The sequence below is a fragment of the Acipenser ruthenus genome, chromosome 4, assembly GCF_902713425.1.
Source record: "Acipenser ruthenus chromosome 4, fAciRut3.2 maternal haplotype, whole genome shotgun sequence".
In the NCBI taxonomy this organism is placed as follows: Eukaryota; Metazoa; Chordata; class Actinopteri; order Acipenseriformes; family Acipenseridae; genus Acipenser; species Acipenser ruthenus.
In genome coordinates this window covers 78,027,139-78,050,267 of record NC_081192.1, presented here as the reverse complement: position 1 = coordinate 78,050,267, position 23,129 = coordinate 78,027,139, and the positions used below count along the sequence as shown (strand labels likewise).

At 38.1% G+C, this 23,129-nt stretch overlaps 1 protein-coding gene across 1 annotated transcript in view; it reads right to left on the bottom strand.

The window, feature by feature from the left end:
* Nucleotides 1-1,700: 1,700 nt before the first annotated feature.
* Nucleotides 1,701-23,129, bottom strand: part of LOC117399494 (sushi domain-containing protein 5-like) — a 36,495-nt gene continuing 15,066 nt past the window's right edge. The window contains exons 2-5 of the mRNA XM_059022872.1: nucleotides 22,712-22,889; nucleotides 19,432-19,550; nucleotides 13,205-13,393; nucleotides 1,701-6,485 (exon numbers count right to left, since the gene is read on the bottom strand). Coding sequence (XP_058878855.1) covers nucleotides 5,173-6,485; nucleotides 13,205-13,393; nucleotides 19,432-19,550; nucleotides 22,712-22,889 — 1,799 coding nt within the window. The 3' untranslated portion in view covers nucleotides 1,701-5,172. The remainder of the gene's footprint in view (nucleotides 6,486-13,204; nucleotides 13,394-19,431; nucleotides 19,551-22,711; nucleotides 22,890-23,129) is intronic.

The following is a 23,129-nucleotide window of genomic DNA, read 5'->3' as shown; positions in this document are numbered from 1 at the left end:
CGTCTGTAGACTAAGACAAAATAAATAAATATTGATGTTATATATGAAGGCATGGGCAATACTAGAAAGAGATTCATAACTGTACTAACACTGCTTGACAAATCAAAGCTCAATTGGCTCCAGGGTTATTCTGCTGTGCCCTTTCAAAGCATCTGTATTATTGTATCTAAAGTGTTGAGCAATAAATCAGCAATGCAATAACACCGCCTTGTTATGTGAAAAAGGAATCCTCCGGCAGACTGTGAAAACAGCGATGATGAAAAGCTGCAAGTCAGCAGCCCTGGAACACATGGTAACTACAGCAGGCAGGAGGACAGGCAGGCAGGCGAGACCTACCGTACATGCCAGTGCCACATCGGGGCTGTCTGTCTGTGTGTGCGTGTCTGTGTTTGTGTCTGCATGCAGAATAAATGCACCAACCCCCAGAGGGGAATGACACTCCCTTTAACACTGTCTGGGGTTTTATAACTGTTTTTTATTTTGGATCAGTAAGCAAGTTGTCAGAGTACAATATGAACTCATTGTCAATTAGATTATCCATCATAACCTTTTGAACTTTGCTTTTTTTTTAGGTGCTGTTAATTCTTGAGACTTAATGTCAGACTTCAGCCTAACTGTATTACTGATTTTGTATTTGTTTTATTTGAATTATTTCCCTTTGATATCCCAGATATAGAACACAATTAACAAACTTTTATAAACACAGACATTTCTGAGATGCTGAAAAGTTAAGTTTGAGGAGTATTGTATTGTACCACACAACAGGAAACAGAAAACAGTTTAAAAAATGTGTTAGAATTTTTTTTCCGAACAGCAACTTGATAATGGCAAGTCTGTCATGAGAGATCACATAAGACATAAAACAACGAAATACATAATACAAGTTTGCAACATTGACTATAATAATAAGTGAAGCAACTGTTGGTGTGTGTGTGTGTGTGTGTGTGTGTGTGTGTGTGTGTGTGTGTGTGTGTGTGTGTGTGTGTATATATATATATATATATATATATATATATATATATATATATATTAGGGCTGCTCCGATTAACAGATTCATCGGACGATTAATCAACTAAATAGTTGATCGCAGATTCATTTTTTTTACAATTTAATCGAGCAGTTTTTTTTTTGTTTTTTTTTAACTCCATTTCCCAACATCCCCTGCTGTGAAAGAATGTGCGCGAGAAGGCTTCCCGCGTCAGTTCGGATCTGGTTTGTTGTTACACACTTGCATTTTCTACAACGTCCAGAACGATCCTCAATGTCTGCTGCCAGCTTGGAAAAATATGTCTGTATTTACTACAATCAAAGCAGACTTTATTAATTTTAAAACTGTGTTGGTGAAAAAGGAGTTTTTATGTTTAAGTTGGATGTACAAAGTTCATTTCAACGGACTTGACTGTGCAGTGCAGCATTTATTTTTCACGATTCCTTCATTTGGCCTGGCAAATGAAGGCAAGTAAATGTCTTTACTTGTGTCACAAGCTGCGACTATAACATTTTGTTTTATTGATGTTAGTACTGTTAATATTACATTACTGTTCAAGTTGTTTATGTATACCGATTTTTACTAGTTTATATTGTGGAACATGGGTGGGATATTTGTTTTAACCGATGTTCAACTGTTTCATGTTCCTCAACCGATTTTTTTTTCTTTTAATGCCGAAAACCTGGAAGCTCATAAATATTAGAGACAAAAAAAAAAAAAAAAAAATCAGTTCTCAGTTCTTGTGCATTATATTGTCCTATCAGACTCTTTCATGGATTGATGTTGTTCTGTGAAAATGTGTTACATTTAGTGAAATAAAAACGCTTTTAAAACGACCAAATTCCAATTGGGCTTATGTTATTTTACATTGTATTGATTTTTTAATGTATTACTATGCAGGACAGCCACTATAAGATCTTTATATCTTTATTAAAACTGTGCAGGGATGAAATAGTCCAAAGCACCTTGGACCATTGTTCCATAGTCCAATTTCTGTGTTCTTGTACATATTTTAGCCGTTTAGTCTTGTTCCCCTTTCTTAGCAGAGGTATTCTTACTGCAACACATCCTTTAAGTCCTGATTTCAAGACTGACTCTCGTACTTTTGATTTGATGGACAACGACACCTGTGCCTTCTGCCAGTTCTGTTGTCAAGTCAACGCTTGTCTTCTTTCTATTCCGTAAGGATATTATCTTCAAGTATTGCTCATCCTTGTTAGACAGCTTTTTGGGTCTTACAGTCCTGGGTTTGTCAATTACAGATGAAGGTTCTCTGTACTTGTTGATTATGCTTCGGATACCACACCTTGAAAATCGAGTGATGCGAGCTATTTCACTTAATGTTTTTTCTTTTTTATGACGGTCCAGGTTGTTATAATAGTAGAAAACACTAGTGGAGGCTTTGAGTAAATTGTTGATGCTCATAATGCATCAGAATAGAAAAATGCAACATGTCTAAGACTTTTGCGCAGCAGTATGTGTGTGTGTGTGTGTGTGTGTGTGTGTGTGTATGTACGAGCTACAGCTGAAAGTTTAGCATCACCTAGAATAGGATTGAGACATAATTAAGAAACAAACTATATGAACAAACTATATGAACAGAATTTTGATCTTTTATTTAACATCATGTCATCAAAGAAACTACAAAAGTCTATCGGAAACCATACTAGTATGTACAATATTTCTTGTTAGATGCCGAAATGTCACATTTTAAAATGTGTCAGTTTTTCGTTAAGTATATAGAAAACAAAGCGGTATGTAATTAAATATGTTAACGTAACATTATTTAGCAGGTTTCATTTGACTTTATGAAGCAAACTTAGTTAATTCTATAGGGCGATGCAAAACCTTTGGCCATAGCTGTATATATTGTGTGTTGCATGCAGGTTGACTGATTTCACTGCAATATCAGGAGCTGCAGTATCAAGAGACTGAGATTTACAGACTTTTGTAGCTGCCACATACCAACCCACAGAACCACAATCTCGTCTTACTTGTCAAGGGGTCCTTATTGGGAAAAGAAACCCACTCCTGTTGATGATACTATGTCAGTGGTGAAAATGTGTTGACTAGCAATACAGTACTAGATAATACATTATGACCATCCTCAATCATTGTCTTTATTTATGCAAAATAATTCTTGCATTTGCCAGATTAGTATATGCATTCCTACTATGAAAGTAATCAGGAAATGATTGCCAGAAACTGATTCTGCTCCGCACAAAGTCCAATATATCAATGACTGTTTTGCAAAAGTATTTTCAAACTTTCAATTTCATCCGATTATTAATATCGGATCAATAAAGTAGAGCTTACCAGTAATGTTATGGTGCAGCAGTCAAAATGAGTCCCAGAGACATCATTTTACTATCTCACACAAGAGGTTAGAAAATAAAAGCAAGGGACCCTTTCTGAGTGCCTAATACTACTGCTAATCTGGCACGTATACTATGAAATGGATTGGTTTACTCATCAGTTTACTATACATGGGCAGCAATGTGGAGTAGTGGTTAGGGCTTTGGACTCTTGACCGGAGGGTTGTGGGTTCAATCCCCCAGTGGGGGACACTGCTGTTGTACCCTTGAGCAAGGTACTTTACCTAGATTGCTCCAGTAAAAACCCAACTGTATAAATGGGTAATTGTATGTAAAAATAATGTGATATCTTGTAACAGTTGTAAGTCGCCCTGGATAAGGGCGTCTGCTAAGAAATAATTAATAATAATAATAATAATAATAATAATCAGTCACTACTCACTAATTAGATGACAATTAACTAGTGTAATTAAAATCGTATGCTCTTCCTAAAGCCTCAGGAGAGGAACCCTGTATGTCTGATGTTGAAGCAGTTCAGCTGAGGTTGTCAATTCATCCGGTACTAAATGTTCCAAGAGCCTTCCCACTTTTAATATACATTTTCTATAGAGAGAATTATATTTCAGTCGTTCCCTTGGGGACTGAATAGAAAGCTTGGATTAGGTCTATGTGTAGATGCTCCAGATGAATCAACAACATGCGTTATCACCACTGCAAAGGCTAAACACAGTTCAAACCTAGCTTTGTTAGAACTTGTTTGAAAATACTTTAGAAACAGATTGGTTATTATCTTGTGTTCAATTGTATAGTGTTATTTTGTTAACATGCAACATAGATGCTTTTTTTGTAAAACAAAAAAGATGTCGAGTTAAAATATATTGTTATCCTTTCAGCCATTTCATAGCCATTTTTATGACACAAAAAATAAACCAACAACACACATTGTTCATTATCAAAAAAACAAATGAAAATCTATATTAATACAGTATTATATATTCAAAAACAATGCTAGTACATTCCCCAGAAACTGAACAATTAACTTACTAACCATAGTTTTGAAATTTGCTTCACAACCCATGAGGCAGGTCACGGGCCTTCACAAAATGTATTTCAGCTCATCATTAGACTTGTGAATTTGTAAAAAAATTAAATTAAACATATCTATACATCTAAAATGTTATGCCTTATATAAGATCATTTATATCCAATTGCCTATAGAAGTGTTTCTCTGGCTATACTCTAAAGAGAAAAGTTAAAAAATGTTGATTGCTTGTATGTTAATTCGCCTTTATCCAACTACAGTATTTATTTCCAAAAGTCAGGTTTGCTTATTATTTGTGAAACGGTGGGGATTTTAGTGCTTCCGAACGGTGTAGGATAGACTGCATGAACATGCAGAAAAACATCTGAATGAAAATAATATGCAGGCTTTTTGTCACCAACAACTTGCCTCTGTCAGACTGTCTTCCAGATAAGGTTTTTTTTGTTACAATTGTGTTGAGTTTTGTCACCCATTTTATAAACGCCCTAAAAACAGCCATCAAACAGTTGTAACTAGGCCGCTGAAGCCACCCACCATGTATTAATCTCTGAATCTTTCTGGCATGTCTTGAACGGCACAACCTGATACTGTGATAATAAATCTGCATGTGTGTAAGAATGCATGTGTTTGATATATAAGGTGCTGGACCCATTTTGTGACAACATTTGACCTTTGGAAACAAAAAACAAACAAAAAAAAAACAAAACAAATTCTTGGCACCCATTGTCCTCTGTCTCTAAAGAAAGAGTCAGTTCTAGGCATCCACTGCGGGCTTGAGTAGCTTTGTAAATCAGCTCCAGCTAGTAAAAAAAAAAAAAAAAAAAAAGTTAGACCTTCTGCTGCATTTCAATCTGCTGGGGGTGTCTGGTCTGGCCTTTCCCATTCATCTTATAAACAGAGTTCTTCTGTTGTTTTTTCTTGTAGCACCAGACGGCTAATACGGCGGCGAATATCAACAAACAGATGACAATGAGGATGATGGCGATCATGGGGCCTTTGCTAGGCTGGGGACAGTCCTCCCCCACACATGTTTCTGCTGTCGGAAGTAACTTGGCTCCAGTACCGTCTGTGAGGTTCCCTTCCTCTGTGAATTCATTGTAAACGGCCGTTCCTGCAAACTCGTCCGGTGATCTGGTAGTAGTTTCTATAGGCTCCTGGTAAGACGTGGTGGTATCTTCTGCGTATGTTGGCACTGGTATGTGATTGATGAAGGGGTACACTCTCTCGGTTGTTTCCCAGGTGTCTGTGGGCACTGCCGGGAATTCCTGGTGCTCAACCGTTTCTGCCGTGGTAGTAGTGTCAGCCACGACTACCTCGGATGGTGTGGTTGTGCGATACATGTCGTCCACACCTTTGCTGGCACTCATGTTCTCCGGGGCTGAGGTTGGTGTCATCTCCACAGGAAAAGGCTTGTCACCATAATCCAGCTGCCTGGTGGGTCCTGCCACTATCTGGGTAAAGTCGGTTGTCGGGGTGGTGCTTGGAGTGTCGGGCCTGCTGATCTCCACATGGTTTGGCTGGTCAGTCGTGCTCATGACCTCCCCTTCCTCGGTTTCCATGGAGCCATCCACTTTCTCGCCTTCCTCGTCCTCTTGCGTTACTGGGTAGCCATCCAGCCAGGACTCGTCAGTGCTGGCTACAGATTCCTTTGTGGCTTTGGTTTCATTGTGTGGCTCCAAAGGCACGTCAATAGGGAAGTCCTCATTGTTGTTGTCGAAGGTTTTGCCTCCCCCGGTTTCGCTGCCTGAGGACTTCACCCCGATGTGGTTGTCCCCCTCAGAGAACTCAGTTTTGGTGCCTTCGCTGGAGGGTTCCTGGGGCTCCTCTGGCTGCTCGGTCTCGTGGAAAGTCTCAGAGGGGAACCAGAAGAGGTGTTTTTGACTCAGTAGCGAAACGGGAGACTCCGTGGGGGTCGTGGGCTCCAGGTTTTCCCGCTCAGTGAAGTCTTCCACCTCTTCCTCCACCACCTCCTCCCCTTCCTCCACCACCTCTCCCTCTTTCACATCCCCTCTTTCCTGCTCAGTGTCCTCGTGCTCTGAAAAAGCAAATTCCTTGTCCTCGTCCTCATTGACATCTTCAAACATCATCGACCTTTCGTCAGGGAACTTATCTTCATAGTCGATATGTGCCTCTGTCTCATCTAGGAGAAATACAATATTATATAAATTAGGGCTTGATAGACCATCCCAAGATGATTAGGCATAAACATTTCTTAATAAATGGTCGATTAAAAAGAAGTTGAACATTCTCATGTTCTGCATGTCACACCATGCTGTCCTTCAGTACATCGGAAATGCTGTTCACTCTACCTGTCCAGCCAGAAACAGGGCTTTGTTACAGTAGGGTGCTTTATTTGGAAACAAACAGCTGATGCTCACAAAATGTTTTCATGGTGTGATCTGCCACAATCTGTCGTCATAATTATCAAGTTGATTTATAGGTGATAAAAATATGCATTATGTGAATTCAGCTAAGAGGTCGTCCAAAATGATCATCAATTACAGACCCTGCCCACCACCCCCAACTCCCCCCCCCCCCCCCCAAAGTACACATAAAACATCAGAAGGCGGCCCTATGCTTTCAAAATGTAATTACTCACCATAGTGAAAGTGACAGAGATTTGCTCTATGGCTCGCAAGAGGATCATAATCTGTACCTTACTTGGCTCATGGATTTCCTAAGTGGCAAAAACATTACTGTTTTTCTGTGTGTCTAAAAGAAAGTTTCTATATTCTATCTGCGCAGAAAGCAGGTAGTACTTAGCTTTACGTATTATATTACATAGACCGTGAGAGGCAGGTCAAGTCCTTTTAAGGTAAATTCGTGGCAAATGGGATTGTATTCTTGTAGGTCTGGTTGGTTCAAGAGGTTGTATTTTAGTAACTACAACTACATTTGTAGTTACTAACTACAACTACTAACTACATTTTCTACATTATTATTGTATGTATTGTATTTGAATGAATTCTGCACGTATATGCATACTGGGGGAATACAGTAACAAATAAAAACATATTGTTTTCCTGCTATTTAACAATGAATTGTATTTCAGTTTTTGAGTGTGTGGTGCTGTCTTTCTGTACCATTTGTCATTCAAACGAAAGGTTTAAACATGAGAAAAATAACCACAGCTTGCTGACACTCCATTGCCTTCTATACTTTTTCCTGCACTGGAAAGGTTAAGTGTGCTAACAAAAGAGGATCTTCTTTCTCAACCAAAAGTAACATATCATGAAATGTGACAAAATTACATCTCTGGTGGTTACAGTTCTGTTTCAGGAAGACATGTGAATATTTTGTATGCTTTCAGAAAATGACAATTTTGGACAGCCCCTAGTGTATATATTACTATTCAAGGGTTGGAAGGGTTGGGTTACATGTGGATTCAATGTGTTCATCTGAGAAGGGAAGGTAGCTCGAGCAAGGGCTCGTCTTGAGAAAGCATTGCAGAAATTCAACAAGAAAAAGATGGAAAGAAATTGTGGACTGTTGAGTGATCTGAAGGCCAGGACATACAGTTCATTGAACCAAGCTTAAGAGGTATTTCATGGGAAATGGCTTTGCAGCTTCTCATGCTGCTGTGAAGAGGGGGCAGGCTATTAAAAGAAGCAGAGGTGTATAACTTGAGCAGGGGGGAGTCAAAATTCATGAAAAGTATAAATGGCGGCATCTAAAACTTTAAAATACATAGATTTTTAATAAGAAGATAATATATTTAGATTTAATTAATACACCCCACTGAAATCATACTAAACTTGAATACCATAAACAAACCCCAGAACTGTAGTGACTGGCTGCAGCCAGCATTTACACTTGTACAGTCAAGCTGGTAGAAAGCAAATCTACATTAATCACACCAACAGGATTGAAGGCTCCAGTCAATCAGTGCAACATCAAAGCAGAGGCCAGTCAGATTCTTACAGCGCTGGGAGTTGATTCCCATGGAAAGCAGAAGCAAACTGTTGTTGGTGTTTTCATTTCTTGGCTTCATAAGTTAAGAAACACTATTTGCAGACACTGGCCAGTCCCACTGCTGGCATTTAGCAAGGAAGTGCTATGGCAGCCTTTTATAGCAATTGCTTTAACAGTTTTACTTCCTTTTGTTTTTCTTGGATCACCAATATAGATTTCTCTCTAAAAAAAAAAAAACGTTCCTATCCCAGATTTAAATATACGTACTGCAAATACTTTACTTTAATAAAACAATGACGTGCAGACACATCAATTTTGGACACTGTATTAGGAACAATAAGGAAATAAAGCAGACGCATTGTGAGAACATTTTAAGCACATGAGCTAAACTTGGCTTGTAATGATTTTACTCTGCTATCTAACTGAGTTGATTAATACAGAGTCACATATTTGTGCTCTGCTAAAGGGAGATGGGCTCTTTAGGCACAACACCCAGCATGTTGGTCCCTGATTTGGTCCTCATTTCCTCTGTACCACTGATGATTGAAACAGGTATTTAATTTCAGTTTAGAGTATATTTACCATGTTTTTTGTATGACAGGTAATGCATGCTTTCTGGCTCTGAACCCACTCAGATGAGCCCTGCTTGTGAAGTTCTCTGGGATGAAAAGGGGGGAGCTGCATCTTTCTGGAAGTTGACTGAGTTGAGTAACATTAAGTTGCGTATGTCTGCACTGGTAAGTCAAGGGCCACTGGTTCACTAATGGCAATATATCCTCGAAGACAACTACTGGTCTCAAAGGGGAAGATCATGGCTCCAGAAGAAGCGAACAAGCTGTATTATATTGACCAGAGCTGGGCACTCAGACTGTAGTATACATTTTGTGATGTTCACAACCGTTATGGGTGGTTTCATCATCATTATTATTATTATTATTATTATTATTATTATTATTATTATTATTATTATTATTATTATATTGAGAATGTCATCTATAACTTCGGTAAGACCATGTGTCACCTAAGAAGTTTCTGTAGTTTTACTTTTAAGCCACATAACACTTAATTTGCTCATGAGGTGAACAGAAATATGTAACCACGATAGCAGTTCTTTGCCTTTTCTTTCAATGTTGGACACCTTCACAACAGTAGAAAGAATAAAATTACGTTCTTTTTTTAAGAAAGCTGCTTGTTTTATAGGGGATCCTTGCTTGCTTTAAGTATCTAGCTCTTTGAGAATCAAATTGCGACTTCTTTACATACCAAGCCCCCTTACACCAGGTCTGAATATGCTTGTGTGTTTTCAGGAGAACACAGTGTTCTTTCATGCTGAGGGAAACTGCAGGAAATGGTAACTGTACAGGGCTATTTTTCCTGCAAAGCGGCTCACAGCTTAAACCTACACTACCTTCATTACCTCATGCCTGTGTCATAATCCCTCCATACACTGCTCCTGGTTGACATGTGGTGGACTGTTGCGATGATACACGTTAGGGGGAACAGCAAATTAGAAATAACAGGATGGACTTGACTGACTTTGTTTTTTCTGTTGTAACCCTAAACTCACTAGTTATATTTGAGTAAGGTACCTTTGTTGCTGTCTTTGGGAGAGAATACTTTCAAGTGTAATTTCACACAATGGACCCTGTTGTATAGAAAGATTGTAGTAATTACTTAACCGAATCCCCATTCAGAATTTGCATGGTAGTGTTAACAGGATTTCCTAAACAGTTGATAATGACCCTTATAAAAGTTTACCATAGTAAAAGCATAGCAAAAGCATGGCAAAAGTGCAAAACTACCGTGCAAAACTACCATGGTAAGCTTGTATAAGGGGATACATTAAAGGGTATGAATACATAACACTTGTGGTTTCATGTTTTCAATCCCCAGAGACCCAATGTGCCCAGTGTCCAGTTTCAAGAAGTATATTTCAATATTCAAATGCAAAAAACAAATGCAAAAAAAAAGCCAGCCATGAACTATTAAATAAACAACCAATTTGGGAGTTAACTATCTTAGAAGCATGATGATCCATCTCTATCACTGCAGAACTGTCCTAACAATACACAAACCATTCAATAAGGAACACTGCTGTCTGACTGCAGGCTTCAATCGGGAGAAATTATCACAGGTCACTGATGCGAAAGCAGCTTAAGAAATGAGTAGGCTTCCCTTCAACAACGCTGTCTCAGCCACATATACTCCCATTCCCATTTCACGTACATAACTTGACCATTAATGGAAATTTATGTTTCTAACAAATACATTCTCAAAATATAAATTGTCAGGTGGGACTATATAACATTTTCTTTGTGATTTTAAAATAATTGTTTATACATTATTTATAAAATAGCCATTTTATAAGCACAATACCACACTTCAGGGTGTGTGGTAAGACATATCTTAACCACTTCTGGGTGGTTGATGTCACTCGTCCTATGGCCTCGTGCCTCACAACACACCCAGACGTGGGTAACACATATCTTACCACACACCCTGTGGTGCATTATTGCTTACTTATATATATTTTAGATTCTCCGTGGGATAATCTTACAATGTATCAGACAATGGCAGACAAACTTACATACCTTCATAGATAGAGCTGCCAAGGTATTACATTTTGACAGTCCACAGCAGGCCATCAAATTTTGATACCATCATACATAGAACCCGAGATAGAATTACAGCCTTATATGCACAGTTTTGGTGTGTAATATTTGTTATAATACGTGGTGAAATTGAAGAGCTAGCAATGCTCATTTTAAACAACCGGAGAAGTGTTGAGAATAACACTGGAAAACAGAATTTTAAAAAAAGTAAAACAAGTTTATTTTTTAACAATTCATTTTAAAATTCAAAGAAATGTACATAATAAAGTTTTCAAATGTACTAGCCATTTCAAAGGGAAAATGCAGCTGTCTCTGCATAAAAATTGAAGCAGTAAATGCTTAGAACGAGCAAACATACTAAGTTAGTCTTATCCCTCACAGTACTAAGCTAATCCACTTGAACAGGATCATCACGAATCTGATTTGGTACACTGCAATCACGATCTTATTTAGTTTGATTTAGCAGATGATCCACCAGTGATGATTAACTTCTGGTACGCTGCAGTTGGGATCTGAAGGTGTAATAACTTCAGTCCAATCAAGTGGACTAAACCTGCTTAATCCACAAGTTAGACACATCAAGTGGACTACATTTAATACACTGCAAATGACCCACAGGTTTTTCAATGATTATTATTATTGACATAAATTTTAAACTGTAGTATGTATTTAGGCTTCTTTCAAACGATAAGCATTGTTTCTTGGTCATATATATATATATATATATATATATATATATATATATATATATATATATATATATTTTTTTTTTTAAATAGCATTTTAAAGGTTGTCTCTCTCATTGATAAATTGTAAGATTTCAATAAATATTTGCATACAAGATAAGTCTACTCTTATTCCAAGTTAGGGTTCAGAGAATATCTGCTCAGGCAGGAACTGTTTCTTGAGCTCTGTGGTACTGTTTTTGATACAGTATTCTTTCTGGCAATATAAAATGCTTTTAAAAATGATAAATGGTGGTATGGAGGTAGATCTGGCTGGTCTGGTGTGCTATAGCAGTTTGTCTACAGCAAGTGAAAACACTTGTGATTAGGGTTGGACTTGGCTCTGGGCTCTGGATTTTGAGCTAAAACAGGATCTAAACATAATATAATATAATAGAGCCAGGCACAATTCAGTTCTGGCAGTTCAAAATTCTTTAAGTTCGCAACTCACCTTTTCAAAACAAAACAAAATTGAAATGTTATTTAATTTTAGTATTTCTTAATTCTGCACTATTGAGTGTTTATTATTTATGGATGATACAAATTGGAGAGAGCAACAGAAGTCACAAAATGTGGTCTGAGGTACTTATATCCAGCAGTTATATCATCAACCTTAATATACATGGGCAATCTCATTATACACAGGTCTCGTGCCACCACCATGTGTAATCAGACTGTAAAACATTGACGTTTATAGGAAAATTATCATTCACCATGTATAATAATAATAATAATAATAATAATAATAATAATAATAATAATAATAATAATACAACTCCACCTGATGTATTTGCATCAGAACATATTCGATGCTCCACGAAATAGCATGTGCAGTTCATTCTTTCTTTTACAGTATCTGAACTTCACTGGTTCAATCACATTTTGTGGCACAATCTACATACAACATTTCTCTTTCTCTCACTCTATCTGTTCACTATTTCCCACCAGAAATCACCTGGCACCCTGAGATTACACCACGTGTCTACACTTACACTTTCTCTTAAAAATAAATAGAAAGATTTATGTGTTAGAAGATCTCCCATCACTGGCACATTAGAAGTAAAATGACAAGACCTCTCTAATAATGTAAAATAGGCAGAACAAGAGCTCTATTCAGATTGCCAGCTAAAAGGTTAATCAGAAACTGTGAGGAGTTTCTACCAATCTTTCTTTGAAAATCAGTTTCAGTTATACAAGATTTCATCTTTAAATTTAAATTATCATAATTATAATTTAAGTAAGTAGATGGAACAAACCTGTTTTCAACCACCTCCCCACCCACCCACCCAAAAAAGCAATGGAATTACACAGCTGACCACTGGCAGCCCAGTGGCCTGTTCCTTCTTCTTGCCCTGATAGGTCACACTCAGTTCTGACAGGAGACGGGAAGTCCTGCCAAAAATAGTTTCTCAGTGCCTTGACAGCTCCCTGTGCAAACACAGCAATGTTGACACGGAAATTCTTGAGTGCTCTCCCACTTTCTACTACCATTGAAAAATATGGTACAACCCAACTCAAGTTTTGCTTTGCCCTGCTTGGCTATACATTGAGTTTTGTGTGTTAAATGAAAGCCCCTGTCATCCTCTGGCTCTCTCTTGTCTTGTACTCACCTTTGGTACAAGACTGAACCAGCCCGTACCACTCCCCACAGCTGTCACACAGCAGGGTGAAAGCATTCTTGCCGTTGGCCATGAGGTAGCCCTGGGCGCAGACATAAAGCAGCTCATCTCCCATCTCAAAGCCAGTGTGCCCCTGCAGAGTGGTGTGGGGGAAGGAAGGAGGGTCACCACATGGCTTATCTGTGGAGAGGGGAAACACAGTGTTAAACATTGGGCCAGCGAGAGGTTTGCTGTTCACTGGTCCAACAGCAATAATGAACAGTGCAACAGTAGCAAGATCAGTCATTCCATTCCTACCAAATTAAACAAGTATGTAACATACATCCCCTGCCATAACTGTTAATTCAAAATTACAGTTATCAGTAAGACGAAAAAGTTAATGATCATGACATATATCAAGAGTATGTACAGAATAGCATAGAAAAAGAATTAGCAATGAAATTAAATTATTTTCCAAATGTATGCAAAAATGTAAGTGTGACATACAGATGGATGGATGAACAAACAGATAGGCCCCTGTTTATCCCTATATATATATATATATATATCACTGTCAGTCCCGCCCCTTTTCAAAGGAACGCCATTTTCTCTTGTTGTGAGGAGTGCAGGGGAGATGTGAAAAAAACTGCTGAATAGCAATTCTGTGACTTAATAGAAAATGAATTACAAAACATAATACAAAAGAAAGATGCTCCAAACACTAAAATTGTGATTAAAACGTCACTCACTGTTTTGTGACTTTCTGAAATTCAAACAAATTCAACGCGACGATGTAAACACATATGACAGCCGGATATAAACTGGATTATGCAGCAGTCAGCAAGCCAGACGGAGAGCTGTACGCCAAAAACACTTTGATAAATATGCAGTATTAACTTCAAGAACATTTTCTGTTCTTTATTTATGTTATTTATTTACTTCTGCTGTATCAGCTATATTTAAACAAAATATATAAAGTCATATTTACTATTCAACCTTGCCTCACTTATTTTCTTGACTGATTCATATATTAAATACGTACTACAGACTGGAGAGAAGGGCTATAGTGGACAATTAAATGCCCCTTGGGAAGACTATTGTTACCTCCAGGGTGCAATGCCCTCAGCCTGCGGCTTCTGGCATGATAGCGACCTGTCCGTAACAATAGTATTCCCTTGGGTCAATAATTTTCCACTATAGCCCTCCTCTCCAGTCCATATTTACTATACAGTGCTCCCTCGCTATAACGCGGGTCTCAGGGGACACACAATATGAGTGTTATAACCAAAGAGCGTTATAAACGAGGGAGGGGAGGGGGTGGGGGGCACCGTGGGACACATAATAACACACATCTGACTAAAATACAAAATAATATAATGCACATATAGTGAAGCAAAAATGTAACTTGCCGTGAATTAACCATGCATAAAGCACCATGTAATCAACGCTATACTTTTTACAAAAAAAAAAGAAGGAGAGCGGGTCAGCCGAGGGGAAGAGGGAATGGGCTCGCCCCAAGTTCAGCTGCTGGAGCAGGGCTTAAGCGTCTCGTCTCTTGGAGAAAGCTGCAGCTCTTCTCGCAGCAAAAAAGTAAATACATTAGAAAAGATAACCACGTAATAGGCCAAATATTTTTTTTAGTTATAAAACGAATGCTGAATAAGATGCCTGTGTTATAAAGTGCCAGCACAGCTTTTCTTCAGTTCAGATACTATATCAAAAGGAGACAGAAACTGAAGTTAGACTAAGAAGTTGTTTACAGTTTGAACAACACTGTATTTACTGTTGAAATATTGCATGAATCACTCGTATTGGAAATTGGGGGGCATGCTGTAGGAGCGTTATATCCGAGCCGCGTTATAATCAAGAGCCTTATAGCGAGAGAGCACCGTTCTCCATATATTTGCAAAAATGTGTGACATATGGATGAACAGATGTATGAACAGGCAGACACCTACATTTATACCTTGAATCTGCTATTTCCAAAAACGTATGCTAAATCATGTTAATATCAAGTTTTATCAAATTTTATGAGCAGTTTTCCCGATATATAGTGTGACAGACAGATGGATGGATAGACAGAAGACTGCTGCCTCCACTGTACCCCCTTCGCAAGGGGACTCATCTCCTGTGGGGGATAAAAACAACATTAGCATTCTACATAACTGTCAAAAAACAATAGCAGCATTTTAAGACATTGTAAATCGAGGTGGACAGACATCTTTTACTTTGGCATTTCCATGAGGGAGTGTTCAGACTCTGCTCTTTAGTGGATACAACAGTTAAACGGTTTGTTTTATTGGAAAAGACATTTGCCTCTGTGGGGTACTCATTTGCTCAGTATTATGACAGACTTTAAACCTCTTTCCATCTCAGTATCCATTACAACACGACAGTTGTCAGAACTCAGAGTGAGAGGTAGTGGAATTAGAAGAAAAAAAAAAACCTTGCACAAACTTCGAGAAAGTCATCTGAAAAGAATACAGTTAGTGTTTTAGTAAAGCTGATTTAAATAGGATTAGGTGGATGTAAACTGACCTTGAAAGGTAGTTAGCTTGTAAAACAAACCCTTCTAACAAGAGTGATACCACACAGTGCTTCAGTTCATCCACATTTGAGTTGACCAGCTTAGGAGGAAACAGGCCCCCCTTAAGGATCAGATAAAGGTACTCACGTGTACTGATATTATTAGTTCCCAGAAACAGCATAGACAGAAGCTTAACTATCCTTTCCCATTTCTCTGCTGGGTTTCAGATAAAACCATTGAATTATGAATACAATACAGCTGGCAATTGGACCTGAGGGACTCTGTTCGTGAAATTTGAAGCCCAACACAAAGTTGAAGAGAGTCAGGAACATTAATCCCATGACACGTGACACATGCATACACCCATATAACTGTATCATCTAAAATTCGATTTGCACCTTTGTTAACCAAAAATCCCACTGGTCCCGTCTTGCTCTGTGCAATGTTCTCATAGAAAATGCGCTATTCAGTACTCTGGTATTTATAGAACATTAAACCTAAAGGGGTTGTATTATTATGTTGAAAATATAAATAGTAGTTTTTCAATGTCTCCTCAGCGTTGCATGCAAGAACAGCGCACACTCATTAATGGGATGATTAAGAAATGTTACACCTTATCCTTTGGGGGTGGAGACAACACCAAACCCTGTGGGGGGAGGGGGGAAGAGCTACCTAAAGCTTTTTGCTATTTCCATGGTACAGGATATTTTCTGTTTCAAAGATGTTTCATTTTATTGAAGCTCCAATATTATTCCATGGTCCCAACAGATATAAACTTTCTCTTGGGACGCTATCTGCAACCACAGAGAACTATACATTCGTAATTTAGAGATATTCCAGTTTCTGAAACGGAAACATCACTGGTATGTGAGAAACATTCTGCACACAAGGGTGGTCTCTCCATCTGGAGGAATGAAATGGAAAAGTGACTGATTCTGTAAAAACAAGAAAGGTTCCAGTTCGCTTCTTTATTTCTCGTTGTGTAAGGTGTTTTGCCAGCACATACTGTACTGTAGTGTTCCAATATGTTGTAAGTATATAAACTGAAGCTATTTATAACAGTGTGAAGCAATGAAATACATTTTTCTTTCAGAAATGTAATCGCCGAAGACAACAGAACATTATTTGGAAGCAAGTGCAAAAACAAAGGCATAAGGAATAAAACTATTTTAACAGTATAGTAAAAGAAAGAACACATTAACTAAGCATAGATATAGCCTTTAATAAGCCTTTATAAAGTTCTAAATAACAAAAACTTTTGAAATTCATTTCTGGAGATTAGATCAAAGGTAAAACATTTAAACATGGCGCCCTTGTCAAGATTATTGACAATCGCAACAACAGTTTCCCACAGTAAAAGCATGACAAACTGTAATAAAGCATAGTGAAAGCATGGTAAAGCATAGATGTGTTTTGTAAAGTCCAGAGAGATATGGTAAAGCATATTAAACAACATGTCAAACCTTTGGAAACTATGGTAAATGCATAGTATAACCATGGGAAAAATGCAAAATTACAGTGCAAATGAACTGCGCTAACTTTTTACAAATTATGTTAAAGGGAATATTGATAGGTTTGAGTGTTTATTTTTGTTGTGCTTATTTTTGTTTTGTGCATGTTTCAATTTTTCTTTCGTGTAATGTATAGTCGCTAAAGAGGCAGTGTGGTCCAGTGGTTAAAGTCCAGGGCTTGTAACCAGAAGGTCACCGGTTTAAATCCCACCTCTGCCACTGACCAACTCACTGTGTGACCCTGAACAAGTTGTTTAACCTCCTGTGGATGAGATGTTAAATCAATGTCTTATTGTAAGTGACTCTGCATATAATGCACAGTTCACAGCCTACCCCTGTAAAGTGCTTTGTGATGGTGGTCCACTATGAAAAGCGCTATATAAAAATGAACATATTATTATTAATTGCTGTTTGAACATTACAATCATTATATATCTCCCTTACATCCAAACACTACAGTTACTATGCATAACAAACTTTGCAGTAGACTTTTTTCCTCTGATATATTTTCCTTGTGCACTGAAAAGGGTCCTCAGAATAAACTGCGGAGCCCTGCCAGAATGTATCCTGTTTGACAAGAAATATAAGCACTAATATATCCCAAATATCCCTAAGGTAGAATCATTAGTGGATTTTATTTTTTATTTTATTAGGTTGAAGCAGTTTTTGTCCTCGCAAACAAGCTAGAAAGATTATTGTAAACTACATTGTGGTCTACACGAAATTTACCCTATTTCTTCAAGTGGTGTGGCTAGTTTAATTTAAAATACATTATTGTTTGTGGTTTACAAAATCATATACACAAGCAAATCATACAGATTACAGAGGCAGAGTAATTTAAGAAATTTCGCATTGTTTTAAGTTTTGTTTTAGTCTGGCTTTCACCCTCCCTCCTCTAAATTAACATGTCCAGCTGCTGTTCTCAATGAATAAAGTAAGAACGTGCAAAGAATTTGAGAGTGCATGTAGTGGTTAAAATATTTGTACACATGTATCTGATTATAGCCAAAATCATCTTGAAATGTCTGTATGAGACTAGGAGTGTATGACAAAGGTTTGGTGAAGATTTGTGCAAAATTAAGCCAGTTATCATGTTCACCATGTAGAGTGCGACAGGCAGAGTCGATGGAAGGACAGACACAATTAGGCAAAATTGTGAAAGAGAAAGGTATGTTTCAGTCAAAAAGCAACGTTACAGTTACTGTTTCAGTTCAAATTGCCCTTCCTGTTGGGCACAACTCTTTTATCAGACCTATAAATAGTCCCTTTAACTGTTAAAAACATGCAACCAAAGACCACACTGCAGACTGCATGAGCTGAAACAGCAGGGCCCTGCTTTCACTTCACAAACCTTTGCCACTTCTACATTTCACACGCTTCTCCTAGACTCCTAAACGTTTTGTATGATCCCTCAAAATGCAAGTTACACCTCGACCTTTGATGTAGGTCAGACCCCATCCACAAGATCTAAGACACTGCCTTATTCAACAGCCTCCAAAAAATGTTTTATATGGTTTTAACCTCTGGCCTTTCACCTTATTCAAAGCTTGGAGTCACAACGCGGCCCGCCTACAGTAGTTCTCAATTTTTACATTCGGACTGTGAGAGCATGTGAAGGTGGTAGAAGGTGGGCCTTTCTTAGTGATTCAGTGTTCAGGGGCCGATCTATCAATAATATATGCATTTGTGAATGAAGCAGTGGGACTGCCTAGTTTGTTACAATTAGAAGTTTTTCACCGATTTATACTGCATCGCAGCTGACAGGGTTGCGAATCCTTCATGTGTTGTGTTGTTAACACAGGTTTTCACAAACACAGGTGTACATAAACTTCATTTAAAACGCTGTCTTTTTTGGTTATGCTGTAATGAGGGCATTTGTATTTTACAATCTGAACGGGAAGAAATCTTAAAAAAAGAGGCTACCGTTTGCTTTTGTTCACAAGTTGGATTATAAATAACTTGGATTTCTTACAAGGAAAAAATCAAGTTCAAAACAGAAGTAAATGTATTTCTATTATAATTCAAGTAACTGGTTAAACTGTGCCACCTAAGTATGTTTTTTTATATATATACTTCAAGTGCTCGTAAGCATTAGTTATTATGTTACAGCTTTGTGAATGAAGTATTTTTCTTTGTATTGAAAATAGTATGAAACACATGGTTTGTAACATAGAAGTAGCTGGCAATGTGTTGGTACTGACCTTTGTCTTTTATACAGAAGGAATCATGCTGGCTGCTCGTATCAGTGGCGCTTTCGATTTTCACATCCACTGCTTTCATATTCTGCTGTCCACCGTCAAGCTTGTTACACACAGTGGTCCTGTAAGACAACAGTTCAAAACATATTCATGCTTACACTCTTTAATACAAGTGAGTAATTCTCAGGTGGTCCCAGAAGAAAGTTAGGTAACCCCCTTTGTCCATTCCCGCACATCTGCTACACTGTACACCAATCACAGCATCCCGCAGAACAAGCTCTGTGCATTCATCTCCTTGTTGTCTGGTATACAGGTACTCCAACTAATCAGTCACTTTCTATCATGTCCCTTTCAAACTCAGCTACAACTGGACTTCTATCCATTTTGGAGTAACCAACAGTGTCGCTCCAGCTGAACACTTCAAAACCAAATCAGTGCCACACCACCAGTCCTGTCCCTCCATTTTGTTCCACAGAATGAAAAAATAAACTGGTAGCCAAGAAGGTCTCTGAATCAAGCCAAGAAGGTCTCTGAATCAAGTACATCAGTAACATACATCCTCCACCATGGCTGCATGTCTCGGGATGTTATTTGGTCATGTATCATTCAATCACTGCATAAAACTGATACAACTAAACATTCCAGGCAGTAACTTATATTTCTAAGTTTCATGACTATTGGGTAAGCAGTTCTCCAGGTATATACAAACACCTACTGGCTGTCAATTGTTCAGAATGATAACTTCATAATATCTTTTCTGTATGTGAGTGAGCTGCAAGCGCAGCGCACATACTGATTTTATATTTTTTCCTGTTTAAATGTTTGTTTGTTTTTTGTGGGGCTTAAAACTTCTGAACACCTTGCTTGATTAATCTGAAATTATGTAGAGTATACAGCTTCATAATAGTGAGGGTGAGGAAAAGAAAAAGCACATATACAGATTTTCTGTCCTCTGTGAAGCTTGTCTCTTGTGCTTGTTCTCTCATATCTCCTGTCCTCAGAAAGGCACAGTGGTTCACCTCTGTGTTTGCGGGGCTCCACAAGCTAACCGCACCACTTGACAATCTCACATGCTATTTGCATCAGCCTGTCAGAGTGAATCATTAGGGCTGATTAGTGAGCTAATGCCAAATCATGGGAGGGCTGAGTAATTATTGAGATTTTTGGAGTTTGTCCGCTAACTTTTTTCATTTTTTTTTTTTTTTGCAATTGGCAGTTCTATTTGAAGATTGAACCTTAAAGTTTCTTGTGAAAATCACAGCTAAATGTTTTCTTTTTCAGCTCCCTGGTTATCAATGCATCCTTATTTTCCAGTCACTCCAAGGCTTTGGTAAGCAGGTGATAGAATGATCCAGCACTTCTGCTGCTGCTCATTGGCACAAATGACACGGCCTCCAAAGGGTTGGGCAAACAACGTGAAAGGGAAATTGCAGGTGCTAAACCCTCACAGTATTCTGGGTCTTTATTCCTAGCGTTCTGTTTTTATTCTGTATTGTTTTACAAAATGTATTTTTAGTTCAAATCTTCTCTGTAGCAGTTGAAGCTGAATATTTCTTCTCTAGCTTAATACAGTTGACAAAGTTTTGGAATCAATCAGCTACTAGGAACTGGACACGCATTGATGGACCTCCTCTCATTTGTACATTTTGGATGCTTGGCTGTACTGTCAAAATTGTTCAAATCAAGGGAGGCTGTGTAGCATTCTGGTCTTTGCATTGTGTTGCAGCTTTGGAGAGTCTAGTGAAGAGCAACCAGACTAATCCCAGGGCTACGAGTTATGAGGAAGGTTGAAGGTCTCTGTTTAGCCTAGAAAATAAAAGGATTAGAGTAAGAAGTTTTTAAAATCCTAAAAACTGATTATAGAGAAAGCCGCAAGTTAAACTATTACTTAACATTGTACATTTACAACAATCAATGGAACTAATACCACGGGTAGCAAACAAGTATTATAGTTTCTCTTCACTTTACAACAGTTCAGCAGGGGACGCATGTTGTATAAAATAGCATTTGATATGCAGTTAATTATGCCACAGCAGGAACTCCCCTAGCTTTCTAGTTTAAGCTTCTAGAAACTTAAATTACAACTGTAAGCCTCAGCTGTAGAATTAGGACAGCAGAATTAGATGAAAAACTAGAAAACATCCAGGCACATACAAGGCAGGACTGTTTACAAGCTCATATATCAGGTAGGTGGCCTCTCAGTCCTCCTGATGCTGGTCTGTGGTCCTTCGGTAATATTACCTCTGTTCTCCCTCTGTTTTCATCACTCAGGACTATACGCTCTGCTTTTGATTCCCTGAACCCCACTGGATGAATAGTCGTCACAGATCCTAACACTGAGAACTACTTGTCCCAGATCAAATTATAATCGAAAGTAAAGGTGCAAATGCAACAATTCCTTTCTATTTTCACTTCTGTATGTTTTTTTTCCCAGAAAATGTTAAGTTTCAGATATCTTGTTTCTTTTCCACACAGTCAATTACAAATACAGTAAAATGAATCTACTACAAATACCAAAAGGGACAGGGAATATATAGACAACATATATACAGAACTGGTGAGATTGACACAAATGTCTTAATGTTTAACTACAGGGTTAAGTGACAGCAACAAACAAATACAATTGCATTTGCAGGGTGCTTTTCATGCGAAAGCATCATTCATTAATAGGCACCTAAATTAAGCAACAAACATTATTAAAAATCATAAATAGATCTGTATTTATACCCATGTGTGGGGATCATTTTGACCTGTAGGGAAAGTTTAATCTTTGTATTAGGCTGGTCTCAAAAGAGTCTACTGTTCTATCAACTGTCACTATAGACCAATAGTAATTTGGTCAGTTATTCTGGGAAGATTAGAAAGGTATAAACCAAAAAAAAATGTCAATGATTCAGCTCCACGCCTCTAGTAAAGTCTTTCATGTTTTATATGGCAGCTGTAATGGGTCGGTGAGGCTGTTTATCCATTGACTCATACCAGAAGCAGTTGAGTGTGACAACAGTCTTGTTATTCTGCATACCAAGGATGCAGAATATAGCACCTTTTAAGATAACTGTATTACTCAGAAGTACATGTTTTGATTAACTAATTGTGATTATAGATGTAACAAATAACTGAGCTACAGTGGCTCTCATTGTGCACCACTGCTTTACACTGTAATCTGCCGGTGCCATCTTGTATACATCATTATCTAGTATACATTTCCTAAGCTATAATACACTCTTGGATGCCTGAAAGCTGAAGCCCCAGTAGGGTGCACAGAAGCTGGGTGGGCTCTTACCCGAGGTTGGTGTCCGCTAACCAGCCCCTGGTGCAGGCGGTGAAGGAGCACTCGATGACGGCTCGTCTCAGCTCATCTGGCATAGCAAGCCGGGCTCCCTGTGACTCACACACTCCCTGCGCCGTGGCCAGGTCCATTCCCTGAGAGCCGTTTCTGGACTCCAGCATGAACACCTTCCCTGCAGAGGAGAAGGAGAGAGAGCAGCCATTCAACATTACTTTCTGTTTTTATTCCAACAGTAAAACTAAAAGAAGCAGTTTCATATAAATGTCCTTAATGATTTTTTTTTTTTTAAGTAAAAGGCACAATTTTTTTTTTTTTTGATAAAATCCTAAATTAACGCATTTATACAGTTTCATCAACTTAGGCAAAAACAAAACAAAATGGATCTACTTTGAATCAAAACTTATGTTTCTAA